At 52.5% G+C, this 13,568-nt stretch overlaps 1 protein-coding gene across 1 annotated transcript in view; it reads left to right on the forward strand.

The window, feature by feature from the left end:
* JDP2 (Jun dimerization protein 2) overlaps nt 1-13,568 on the forward strand; it is a 51,934-nt gene that overhangs the window by 34,295 nt on the left and 4,071 nt on the right. Inside the window, exon 3 of the mRNA XM_085301770.1 lies at nt 10,206-10,429. Within this exon, the coding sequence (XP_085157896.1) occupies nt 10,206-10,429 (224 nt within the window). The remainder of the gene's footprint in view (nt 1-10,205; nt 10,430-13,568) is intronic.

Genomic DNA, 13,568 nt, shown 5'->3' on the forward strand with positions numbered 1-13,568 from the left:
GGGCGGCGCCGTGCGAGCTGCGTTCGTGCGCCCGGCTGCGCGGGGAGGCACTGCCTTCCGCGGCGGGGAGACGGGGTTGGGAGCAAATCGGGGGAAAGGGAGAAATACCGGGGTGGGGGGGGCACGAGTCGCGTTGTGTTTCCATTTCCCTTTGGCGAGGGCCCTGTGGAGGTGCATTTGAAAACACAGGGTCTGCTGTGCCGTCGAGGCGGGCGAGAGCTCTGCGCTGGCTGGTTCCAGGGCCATATGCAGCGTATGGTGGCCAATGAAACGGGGCCTGGCGCGTTCTGTTGCTTGTCTTGGCAGCCTGCTTCATGGCTTGTGTTACCAGCCCTGGAACACAACCGCTGCCAAACTGTGTGTGTGCGCGTGTGTGTGTGTTTGGACTCCAAGAGCTCAGCAGAAACAAATGCTTCAGCAGCTCAGACCAGGAATTTTTAGCTTGTTTCTTGAAGCTTGCATGAAAATCTCTATGTGGAGGCTGCTGCCAGAGCCTGCACCGGTTATCTGCTAGTCAGTGCTTCCATGGGGACGTCTGGGAATACCAGTTGTGGGAGTTCAGGTTCTTAGTCTGAATCCCAATGATTTTAAAAAAAGGGGGGGAAAAAAGCCCATCTGGGGGATGAGTGGGTGAGTGCAGGAGCTGCCGTCCAAGTTGTCCCTGTGTCAGGCAGTGATTGGCTGTCCCAGGTTTTCCTGGTTCTTTCGGATTTAACAAGATTTGCTGAGAGCTGAAGTACAGGTTGCTGCCTGTGTCCCCTCACTGGGGCACATGTGGCTGCTTCTCCCTCCTCTTCATGGCTGAGTGTTTCCCTCCTGACAGGATCCACAGCTCCAAGCTGTGGCCCTCTCCAAGGGACAGTAGGTACACCCTCCCACCTCCTGCCCCTGCCATCTCCAGCTGAGCAGCATCTAACCGGGCTGTTTCTGAGCAGACAGCACTGAGCACTTGCTCAGCGATCTCCCCTGCGCTGAATTTGCTACTTCAGCTGCATTGCCTGGGCCAGGCACTTGGCAGCGCTCGGTGTCTTGAGCGTGAAGCTGCTCAGAGACTCTTTCCACTGCAGTAAGCTGTGCCCTGTGGATCACCTGGTCTCAGCTCCATGAGAGAAAGGGAGGGAGAGCCATGGTGTGTGACGCTGACTCTGTGCCAGCCTGCACGTGTCCTTCAGCGCCGGTGCGGCAAGGAGGGTGCATGGCAAACATGGTGGTGTCTGGCTCGGGCTGCCTGGAAGGATTGCCTGGCTGCCTGGAGCGTCCGGACCGTTGATCCAGATATTGCAGGGTATTTCACGTGCAGCCAGGGAGCTGAAGATCCGTAGAGGTGTCTCAGCGTAGCAGGACTACTGCAAACTAGCCAGAGCTCAATAGGGGTTAGAGGCTTTTGTGGATGTCCCTGGAATGCAGGGGATAATTTTGAGGAGTTTGCAGGGGACATTCTTGTCCTGGAGTCTGTGCTTGGCCCCTGGGGTTGGTGAGCTCTGTGCTGCAGGAGGGCTGTCCTCTTGAAGAAGATTCCAGCCCTGACCACAGTGCGGCCATGAAAGGTCCCAGGGGACTTTAAGAAGTCAGTTGTTAACCTCAGTGTTTGAGCTGCAGCTGAACTCAGACCATTTCCCCCTTTGAACTGTTTCAGTCAGAAGTAGGRTAGCTTTTACCTTCCTGCTCTAGGCTGCTGTTCGGTGCACGGCACAGCAGTATTAAATGTCTGCCACATTGCACTCCATAAACAGTTGGTTAATTGTAATCTCTGCTGCAATAGCCGTGAGGAGCCTTCGTGTGCTAGGTGCTGTACAAAACCAGCTGTTGCAGGTTGCTTACGAGTCAATCACTGCATTGCAGTGGTGGGGGTAGTGTGATGCTGAGCTGAAGCTCATTACTAATCTGAGAGGGTAAGGGGAAAAGTGTCGGGGGAAAAGAAGCACTTGAGCTGACTGCTTCAGTAATGGCAAAGAAGAGGTTATTTCTAGAAGTTGAGCACACAGACTTGAAGGCAGTGATGAAGTTAAGAGGCCTGAGCTGAGGGGAAAGGAGAGAAATGGAGCAGTAGATTTGCAGGGCTGGGAAGGCTGGCTCCCCCTGGTGAGATGGTATCAGATGATACCTGTAGAATAGGTGTCCCTGTGACTCTGTGACTGGAGGGCTTCAGTGGAGGCCCAGCAGAAGGCTTGGTGTCAGACTGTTCCTGTTTGAAGGACTGAAGGATGTGGGGTCACTCCCTGGAGGTGCAGCCTGGTGGCCCCATGTGTCTGTTCGATAGTGATGGGAAGAATAAAGTGTCATGTGGGTGGGGTGGTGTAGGGACCAGGTGAAGTGTAGGGAGATGTGTGCTTCTGATACAGGAGAGGGAGGCAGGGAGGCTCTGGCTTTCAGGAACGGTTTCACAGCCTTCTCTCTGTSAATGGCTTGCCTTCTTCTTGCCATCTGTATGAGACTAGATGTTTAGGGTTTAGCCAGGCTGCTTCCACTCAAGAAGTGGGTTTGGACTTCTGCCTCCTGAGGGACTGTCCTTCCCAGCTGCTTCCTRTCCGTAGCATTGTGGCCCCACACTCCACTTGCTGGAGCTCAGCATGGGACACAGTGTGCAAGGGTGTTCATAAACCCTGCTCTTCCTCTTCCACCATGTGGGGTTGTCTGTGGGAGAAGGAGGACAGCAAGAGCAGCTGAGGGTGTCTGTGGGAAGGGCACAGATGCTTCTTTGGCTCTGCAAACCCAGGGTCTGGCTGCAGGAGGTGTCTCCCTCCATCAGGATGGAAGCAGAGTGCGGTGGTAGCGTGATAGTGCAATGACTGGCACACGGAGCCTGGCGTGCTGCAGTTCAGCACACCTCATAGGCTGTGCTGCGATCGAGTCCCTCAGAGGAAGTGTTAAACGGCATCTGGGGAGATTCCCCCAAGTGATGCTATGTCCTTGGTAAAGAGGCAGCATGCCGTTTTATCCCAGTGGGTGTCAGTACAGCTCTTCGGTGCACTGCAGGTGTTGGATTCCTCCGTATTAATAGGTTCAGCAGATTAATGARTAAATGCATGGTGGGTGTTACTGAAGTTCGTGTTTGCCAGCACTACTCTGGGTATCTGAAAGGACAGGTTACAGCCACGGGACTTGGATACTGCCGGGTTCTGGTGGTTGGTAAGTAACTCTGACAGTGATCAGTGTGGCCTTTGGTCAGTGATACGCATTCTTCCATGGCTCTGAAAGTTACTGCTTTTAAAATTGGATCATGAGAAGCTAGATAGAAACAGGATGACTTGCTATAAACCACTGTTTGAAACTAGATGCATCAGCTGCATCTATAATAAACCAAATAGAGAGCAGRGGCCTGGGAATGGAAGTGTGTCACATTTTAGACAATAGAGGTAAACTGTAATTGCATGGTTTAATATCTGTTGCACCAGGAATATGTGCTTTTTGCTTTCTGACCTCAACTTCATAGTGCTTATCGTGGCATCCGCTGAGGGCTGGACCTTGAAGTGACTGAAGGTCCATAGAGTCCAGTGACCCACAGCCCTCTGCAGTCTCCAGAGCCAGAAAAGACAGAAAGAAGCAAGTGACTCTCTGCTTCAGAGCAAGCGACGGGCAAATGTCCTGTCTTAGTTTAGGAAGTTACATTCCTGAGGCATGCGAAGYTGGGCATGTCAGGAAAGGACTTTTGTATAAATCATCCTTCTGCCAGTGCGAGGGGACTGGGAAGATGTAATGTAAAACATACAGATTGAGCAAACTTGGTAACCAGGAGCTTAAATTAAAAAAATGACAAAGCCATAAAATTCTAAGGGATCAGAAAGTTGCTTTGCATAGATTGTCGCATTTGTTCTGATCTGTAAAGCAGAGTCACTGCTTTTTGGCCAGGAGCAGATGAAGGGCCAGTTGCTATGACTTAGGGGCTCCAAGACAACACATACAAATGGCAATTCTACATTAAGTGATAACACACATACTGATGAAGAGATCAGACATCACTTGTGTGGTGGCTTGCAGACTTTGGCAGTCCTCTGATATATACATAGCAACTAATGAGGAGTGGCAGACCCCAAGATGGAGCCTGGAATAACCGGCGAGTGTGGCCTCAGTTCCTGCAGGCAGAGTGGCGAAGGACTGGTAGGACAGACTTTGCCTCATCTCAGCACTTACCGTGGGCAGAGGAGAAACTCACTGGTATTAGCAAAGTGTTGGAATCTCCCAGCTGGCAACATCGGGTGCTGGGCCAGCTCTCTGGGCGTTGCAAGGGTACTTGGATGAACCATTGCAGATGTCAGAGCTGTGAAAGAGCTCACGTTGGAAGGAAACCATGGTTTATAGGCAGCAAAATTAAAAATAAGATTGCAAGCTACTTTCAGGCCCACCAAGAAAGCTGACAGCACAAATAAAACACCAGCAGAAATTTGAACTACAGTGAAGGGGACTGTGTGATCTCACTCTGACATGATGTGGTCCCTCTGTACAGGAATGCTATTGATGGAGCAGCAGCCGCGTCTGGTTTACAAAGAAGCAAATGGCTTCTTTGAGTGAGGATGCAGAGAATGGTCCTGGGGGAGCAGTGGATACAAACTAACACACTTTTTGCACTGGAGTATGAATTTCACTTCAGCATGGATTGGCATTCCAGTTTTAGTTGATGGATAAGAATAGTACTGAAGAGGTGGCAGGAAGGGTGTGAATATAGGCTAGCAACCAGAACACAAGCCCCTGGGGACACTAGGTTATGAGGATTATGCCTACGCATGTTAGACTTATGCCATAATTGCTCTGCAAACATCAGCTCCTTCAGAAATACAAAGTCCCCAAAAAAAGCAGCAGTAAAATATCAGTATGGAAGAAAACCAAATAAAGATTTGAGCAGTAAGAGAAAGAGTAGGAGAAAATGCAGGGGTGGTGTTGCTGAGAGAGCTGAGCAGATGCAAGGACAGTGACAGCTCTGTAAAGCATCTTCCTACTAGTTAGCTGGCTRCAGAGGAGAACTCCAGCAATAGGAGAAAACCAGTGAGTACTGGGCACCGTGTTTAAGAATTTGGCCRTGGTCACAAACTCTGGACCATAAAGACATAAGAGGGGACAAAGCACTGGAGCACTCGTGAAAAGTGCAGCAAAAATAAGTTGAGAAAAAGAAGCTCTACTTCTGTCAGCTTTTGGGGATGAGAGTGCTGATAAAGTAACTGAACTTGTCAACAGAACGGATGACCAAGACCAAAAAGCCCAGCAATACTTAAAGCAAAGATTCCGAAGCAAGTGCCATAGTTAGGAGGGATTACAGACRTTTTAGCAAAAGGTCAAGTCTTGTTACAGTGCTTTAACCAGCAGAAGGGCAGTAYGGAGGCAAAGCTGAGGAAATACAAGGTGAATTTTGACCCAGGAAATCATGTGTTGAGCAGATTTTTTGCTGTAAGGTTAGTTGCTTAAGAAAGCTGAATGACACAAGCTGCTCATCCTTGAACAGAAGTTTTAAGAAAGCCTCCTCTATCTCGTAATTCACCCTGGAGCACCTTGAGCTGTTGTGGCACAAAATAATGAGTAACATCAGTGCTGAATGTGTAGCTGCAGCTGGCGTCACACAGGTACCAGTGTCAGATGTAAGACTACACATTCTCTTTCTTCTAGCTGCTTTGCTTCGCTGTTGGCTTTTCTATGTGAAAAAGCATAGCTGACAATGCAGGAATTGTGTGGTTCAACAGTAGGACACCAGAAAGCTAGGTTTTATAGAAGCTATAACTTTTCTCAGCTCATGTGAGGAGACATTGAAAGGCTTCCTAGCATGGAGAAAAATACTGTGAAAGAACCCCAGCAACTCCCAGCTAAAACACTGTGCTAGAAAGTGAAGGAATACAGGTGGGTTGGTTCATGTTCCGTTGCAGTAACAGACATGGCAAAGGAATATCCAGAAAGGAATTACKAACTGGCAAGATCACACTCAGGTCTTGAACTTAACAGTTACTTCTGCACAACCATGTTTGCATGGTAGAGCTATGCTAGAGCTATAGGCAGACAGGTTAATGTCCTCCAAAATAATTGCCTCTTGAATTTAAAGACCAAGGTATTAAATAGAATTACATAGCTTGGCACTTGTGACATGATCCAAGTACAAGAGCTTCTTACTTCCAGAGTTATCCGGAACAGAAGGTAGAAGTATCTGGGACTTGTGCTGAGGTGAAGCAAAGGCTCCGCTACAGGTGGAAGGAGCAAAAGGAGCTGAATGAGAGACTCCCTCTGATCAGCAGTGAGCGACGACAGACTGGCACCAGGGACTGTGCGGGATTAACTGGTGTGTAGAGTGGGGTGACATCTCTCCTGGCTCCATTTTTATTTCTGTGGCTATAAGCTTCCTGGGAATGGTTTTAAATTCCCCTCTAAGGTCCAGCTCAGCTTGACTCTTGGCARTTCTCGCTGTGTTCCTGAGCTTCCTGATCCCTAAGTAGTGGCTCACTTTGAGAAGTCCTTTCCGCTGTTCCCACCTGGTTCTCTGTTCTGCTGATACGCAGCTKCTTTTTTTCCTCCAGGTAGGAGCTCTTTGATTATTTGGTTTGGATAGCTTCAGATTCAGTCTGCATTGATGCCTGTGTGATCTGGACTTTGTCAGTGCAGTCGCTGGATCTAGGATCCCAAGTTTTTTATGATCCCTGTTAGATCATAACAGGTATTAGGCCAGTTCCTCTACTCYGAACCGTGCCTTGTATCGTGCTGTGGTACAAAGGCTATTTCAAGGCATTTTAAGCCACCAGCTGAAAGAGGAAGACTGAAAAGGTGGGCCAGAGAAAAACAGATGATGGGCAGGAGTCCATTTCAATAAATCTTTAGCCAGCATTCCTATGGAGCTGCCCAGGCTCTGGAGCACTCGGTGACCACCAGGCACTGGGTGACCTGGTTGTTTCACTGTCAGGAAAACAGATTTAGTATTTTTACCTTTATTGCATAAATTATAGTGAGCATGGACTGTGTAGCTGAGAACCTAGCTGTCGGGTCCCGAGTGTGTGTCCTAAGCTGCATCTGTAAGAGAATTAAAATGAGGGCCCYCAAGTCCAGAACAGGATTTAAGCATCCAGCTCTAGGCTCAGGTTGGTTCCCAGAGTGAAACCTGTGAAAGGACGGATCGCGGCCCCAAGTCGGCACGTGCCACAGCAGCTCTCACAGTGTTTGCCCGAGGGAACACCGAAGGGATGTTCACGGGCTTCTGCTACCGTCCCACCCCGCCGCATCCTGAGTTTGAAGCGCTGAAGTTGGGGTGCGCACCGCTCTGGGGTTCCCTGCGAGGAGGTGGTGGGAACTGGCCTGGGCTGTGCTGCTCTCGGTGTGCTGCTTCCCCAGCACATTGCGCCACCTCAGCAGCGGCGGCTAGGAAATGTCTAGCTCCTAAATGCGTGTAGCTATCCCAGRATGGTAAACTGAACTCGACTCTGTGGTGGTGTGTCCTGGGAAGAGTGTCTCAGGTGACCTGCCCCTTGCTCTCGCCGGTGCTCCCCTGCTGAAGAAGGGCCGTTTGAGGAAGGTGGTAGGGCGCGAGGCACAGCCCCTGAACACGTGGTTGCGTTTTCCCGTCCAGAGCACTGCCCAGGGTAGGACGGTGCCTGGTGTCTGGAAGAGGGAAGCGTCTCGGCCATCTCTAAGCCTAAAGGGGCGGGAAGGAAGCAGCATGCTGCTTAGGGCTCTGCTGGGGGGTGTCTCCTGACAGTGTACAACCTTGCCAGTTCCTAACGTGGAATTACAGCGTGTTGGTTTAGGGAGCGGGATGAATGGGAGAATGGATGGCTTGGGTTTTCTCCCCAAATGGTAGGAGTCCATTGCGTCGGGTAGCGTCACTGTTCTTTAGCTGTTCCCCTCTCCTTTCTTCCGGTCTTCTCCTGCCCGGGCTGCAYGGCCCTTGTGCAGATCACCTCCCCCCGCATACCAGCGCTGCCTTACCCTCCCCTTTCTGCTCCGCTCTCCCCGAGCGATGAGCGATGGCCGGCAGAGCGCACGCTTCCTGTTCGCAGCACGCTGCCCGCTTGCAGCAGCGGTCTCGCTGCATTTGCTTTCCGTGTCCTTTCTGCAGTTGCGCTGGTGGCTGCAGCTGTCTGAGCAAGCTTGCGTCGGCGGCTGGATCTCTTCGGCGGCAGGTTGGAGCACACGGCAGCTCACAGCTTACCGTAGCCCAGAGGCACTCTCTGRCGCGGGTCCCGTGTCAGCAGTATCTGCACGGCTCACGTATCACCCTGCTGCGACCTCGGGAGTCCTCATAAGCTTCCCTGGTCTTGCTTAACCTGTGTGATTGGCATTTTCCYTGCCTCTGCTCATCTCCTGTTGCCTTGCAGTAACAAATGCACCAGATCTCCTSGGTGAAGACATATGCCAGTGCCAGTTAAATCTCTGCCTCTTGTAATTAGCCTTCGGCCCTGAAAAAACGGGTTTTACCTGTTTGCAGCCTGCCAAGGCTGTAGGTGTGCTGCCCCGGGACAGTTAGCCCTGGGCGACCGTGGCAGCTGGCTCAGCAGCGTGTCTGTGCCTCTGCGTGGAGCAGAGGTCTGCGTCGCCCGTTACCCGCTTTGGGAGGGAGCCGGGCGCGCGCAGACCGTCCCCGCTGCCCGTGCCTCCCCGCCCTGGCAGTCAGCGCGGCGGACCCCCGGGAGGTTAGTGCAGGCCGCCACCGACGGGCCTGGCTGGGCTCTGCGCGCCCTTGCCCGCCGGCTCCTGCGGTGCGAGCAGCTCTAGCGGGCGCGGGAGCTGCTCGGTGAGATCTCCGGTTGGCCTGGTTTTCTTCCCTCGCGGCTCTCTGGGTGCAGGACACCCCGGCCCTGGGGTGCCTCTTTGCCTTGGGCGCGCGGTGGGTGCAGGCTCCGGAGCGCCGGCTGCCGGGCAGAGCACGGAGTTGTGCTGAGGGGGGAAATGGTTGCTGTGCGGACAGAAGTTGCCTCTGCGTGTTGTAAGCGGGTCACTTGTGAGCATCCTGGGCCTGTTAGGCAAACGGAGATGTACTTACTCCCTTTCGGATGCCCAAAAGTGATCTGCCAACGCTTGTCCCGTTCTTAGTCTTACCCAAGCCGTGTTTTCTTTCCTGGGCAGAAGCAGCCTTGTGCACCTTGCTCGGTTCCCCTCCCCTGCAGCCGTTGTTCCTCSTGTTTGAGCTGGGAGGTGTTTGTCCTGTGGCAGGTTTGTCTCTCAGCAGCTTTTCTTAGTATTGCCCTTGGTCCTTGAAGGCTTTTTGTCCCAGCCCTGACCAGCAGGCTGAGCCTGCTCAGAACATATCCAGCCTGAGGCATATTATGGTCCTCTTAATACCACTTTTTTCCTGCCTAGTACCTACACATTAATCAAAATTTGTTTAAGAGTGAACATTGATCTGCACTGCAGAGAAAGGTGTCAGAAACAGTAGTCCACAGGACTGTTTATCCTGAAAATCTTTGTAATCAACTCCTCTTTTCCTGGTGCTTTGCCTCTTGAGTATCTTCCCTTCCTGATCTGCAGGCCGGCAGCCTGTCCTTCCTGGCCAGCAGCCTGTCCTTCCTGGTAGGATTAGTATTTTGGTTTCTGTCACCCAGGTTCTACATAGTCCTCACCTTGGTTGTCCCCACTGAGGATGTCTCTGCCTGACTGGCACAGTAATACTTGCCTCTCGTCRTCATCCTTGATAGTTCATAGGCAGGATTTGCCGAACCCCTGCTGAGTGCTGAGTTCCCTATCGCACCAGCATAACCCATTGGAGCGTGAGCAGGTCTAATCCCTTGCTCCTCTGCATCCTAGCCCAGGTTGTTCCTGCATGTGAGACACTGGGAGAGGACTCTGCAGTGGAGTGTGGTTTCTCTGTCCCCTCAGGAGTCCCAGCAGGATGTGTGTTGGGCAGTTACTCTGGTGATGGAGAATGAGAGCTAAGAAACAGCTCTGGCCAGCACCTTATCCTCCTTGCAGGACAGTGGTGTCCTGGGTGGTCTTGCACAGGCTGCCTGAGGGTAAAGTTTCCCACATATTCCCTGGGGTTCAAATTGCACCCTGGAGGAGTGAAGTTTGCAATGGAGGAGTGGGCTTGGCTCCTCCTGGGGTACTAGGTGTTTCTCACTTTTGCAGTGGCTCTACGAGACTTGTCTGTGACCGAGTACGGGACGTGCCTTGTGGTATGGTGGGAAGGAGCTCTCCCTTGTTCACACCTTGGTTAGATGTTAGATCGTGGAATACACTTGGCTTGTGCCATGTTGTGAGACCCTGCAGCTGGGTTACAACGGGCTGTGTCTCTTGTTTCCCTCTAGCCTGCGGAGCTGTTTCTCCTGCTATGATGCCAGGGCAGATTCCCGACCCGTCCCTGACGGCTGGCGCGCTGCCTGGGCTCGGCCCCTTGACGGGACTGCCTGGCACGGCCTTGACGGCAGAGGAGCTGAAGTACGCTGACATCCGCAACATCGGGGCCATGATCTCACCACTCCACTTCCTGGAGGTGAAGCTTGGGAAGAGACCCCAGCCTGTGAAAAGTGAGGTGAGTCCTGAGGGCTGCAGACAGCCTTGCAGAGAGAGCAGGGGATAGAGAGCTGTTACCCACATGCTCCCTGCCGCACATGCCCTGCCCCACATCCCTCTGCGTGTGCCAATCTCTGCCTGTGCCTGTGCTGCTTCGTTGGTGATGTGCGTGTGTGTTGGCAGTTGGACCACTAGCCTCATCCTCCTGCTCCTCTCTCTGCCCTGCATCTTATGGCTGAATTTCTGCCCCCGTGGCATGGATTGGGAGTGCAGGCCTTCATGTCCCAGGTCTGGTTGGTTCCTTGCAGCCTTCGGTAACCAGCTAAATGGGAACCTGGTTTGTGGAGCAGGGTCTGACTCAGCCAGCCTTTCCGTAGGCTGAGGCRGGTACCCCAGAGGAGGAACTGTGCATCCTGTCAGAGAGCTTGCATGAGGCTTTCATCCCATCTCCGGTGAAAAGGAGCTCTAGYGCTACTGGTGTTGACATTGCCCTTTCCGCTGGGATGAGGTGTGCTGGTGAGCAGCGCTTAGCAGCAGGCAGTGACTCAGCTTTTACTGAGTTTTCCCTGGCCTGCTGGGGAAGGGCACTGCCTTCATCTCAGGGCTCCTGGAAAGGGAAAGGTGGGTAGCTTTCGCTCAGTACTACGAACTATCACATCAGAATTAAACTACGGRGACTCTTGAGACATTTGCACAGCATTTTCCTTTTGTGGTTGTCTCATGCTTTGGTAGTCTATCCTCAAACCTTGCAGTATGAGGTGTTGAGAGTTTGCATCTCCTGTGCCCATCAATCTGGAGGCCCCGGATCAGTGAGCAGCTTCTGTCAGCAGGTCCAATAAGCAGTCCATTTGTTCCTGCGTGAGAATATTTTGGGCAGTCCRACATGAAGACAGGCTGTTGTGCTTTGTCCAGAGATGACAGTGACRGAGATGTCTGGAGATGCTTGCATGATGTGAAGTGACCCATGAGGTGATCAGCTGAAGGGGGCAAACGGCAGTACAACGGAACAGCCCAGGGCCTGAGCAGGTGATGATGCTTGGTTTGGCCTCAAGTCCTATGGTAAAAGCTCAGCAGCACCCAAGTCACCTTCAGAGAGGATGCCTGTTCCTTTCTCCTGATCCTTGTGGTAGATTCCTGCTGGGAGAAACAGTAGGCTGGAGTCTAGCTGATAACCTTTCACTGGATCTCTGTATCCAAGATGATGTCAGGTTAGCTCTTTATACAGCACAGAGCTATGTGGAGCTCACCTAGGGTAGGGTTTGGCAGCTCTCTAATGATAGGAGCTGAGGCTAGGAAGCTTGGGGGAGACCATCAGAAGGGCCTTGGGGTGCTGAAGGCTCTGCTCCCTCTATCAGCAGAGCAGCTGAGTTATCAGCTGAAGCTAAGTTCTGTTCTGACCTTTTGGTGTGCTGCTTTTGTGGCAACTTGAATTGCAAATTCCAGGGAAATGTTGCAGCTGGCCAGGGATATGCTGGCTGGCTGGGCCTGGTGCTGGGGGCTGGGGAGAGGTGGTGGCTCTGGCTGGTGGATGAGAGTGCAGTAAAAAGCATGATAGCAGCAGGAGGGTGGAGCTGTGCAGTTCTGTAGCTGCGTGGCTGAAAGCGTTGGATGTCATTAASAGGAGGTGCAAGAATCACATAGCTTCATGCACTGGGGAAGAGGTAGGGAGCCTGTCTGTAGGCTCTGTGCCATCTTCCAGGACACAGCCTCTCCTGGGGAGCTTCAGACGGGTCTGAGGATGGCCCTGCAGCTGATGCTCATGCTCAGTACCTCTGGGCATGGGGGTGTGGTCTCATTAGGCCCTGATAACAGGGACAGGGTGGCTGTGCACCATACTGAAAGTGCTGAGTGTGCTCCGAGCCAGTCATTAAGACACCATGTGGAGGAAATAAAAGGGGAAATCCACTGGCAGGCTCTGACCGGCSTCCGGATGGCTGCCCTCCCTGCAGCCTGTTCCTTCCCTGCATGGCCTGTGAAGCGGAGGAGTTGAGGACAGCAAATGGAGCTGCCCTGGCACAGGGAGAGAGCTGCTTGTTCCTGGAGCAGCCAGGCAGCGGCCCATGCACAGTGTTGCAATGTGGCTTGCAGCCTCTTTCCTCTCGTGGGGTGCTGGAGCCCAGGGATGCTGGGTACCGTCCCGCCACGCTCCTCTCTGGACCGGGCCTGGGAGGGCCAGCTACTCCCTGCCAGAGGAACAGGCAGCTTTTACCACTGTACCGGCAGGGGAAACATCTCCTGGTGGGGGTGTGTGACCATGCAATATGTGGAAGGTGCAGTAGGTGCTGAGCATGAGGCTGGGCCCCAGCAACTCTGTAGGACTGTAGAGAGCTCTCCTGGGTGGACTGCCCCCTTGGGGCAGCTGCAAATGGGTGCTGCCAGGCTTCTCTCTAGTCAAAAYCAGTGCAGGATGTTATCTCAGGGACAGAGGTGGCAATCCTGGCCCTTAGGGTGATGTAGTTCCTCTGTTCCTGACAGTTGCTGACTGAAGCAATTCAGGAAACAACCCAAAACCTTCTCCCCAGTGGGCCCTCCTGGAGCTCAGCTGCTGAAACATGCTATGGGCTGATAGATCATTGCCATCTCTTGTGCCTCTAGTCTGAGCAAGTCCCAGCCTCCRACACCAGGACCATATCATCTTTCTGAACAGAAACAGAAGCAGAAAATGAGATCTTGAGGTCACAGGAGCTGTGGAGAAAAAAGGCAGAGCCAGGATTTTGGACTGAGCCACCCTCCTCAAGCAGCTGTGGACCCTGTGTAATATGGCGTTTGCCAGGCCCTCTGTGGAGTGTGTGTGTGTGGGGAAGCTTTTTTACTGATTTCTGAGATGGGGACAAGGAAGGGTCATTTATTTTTCCGTTTAGGTGACATGGAGCAACAGGGCATGGAAATGTGTCAGTCAGTTCCCAGAGAGACAAGGCTTGTGCATTTGTTCTTCTTGCTTCCAGCTCCTGGTACAACTAGGGATCTGCTTTGCAGGAAATCATTGAGCACGTACTCCCCTTTCCTGCACCCTTTTCTTAATAGCTTCTTGGCCTTTAATTCAAGGATTATCTAAGGGGTAGAGGAGTGACCAGTAAGCCTGCGGAGGAAACCTGTGACTGCCCTGAAGCCCACCTTCTCTTGCAGCTCTTCACGAATCTGTGCAGAGTTTCTGAGTC

This window comes from Rhea americana, unplaced genomic scaffold, assembly GCF_003343005.1.
Source record: "Rhea americana isolate MKP2758 unplaced genomic scaffold, rheAme1 scaffold_18, whole genome shotgun sequence".
NCBI lineage: Eukaryota > Metazoa > Chordata > Aves > Rheiformes > Rheidae > Rhea > Rhea americana.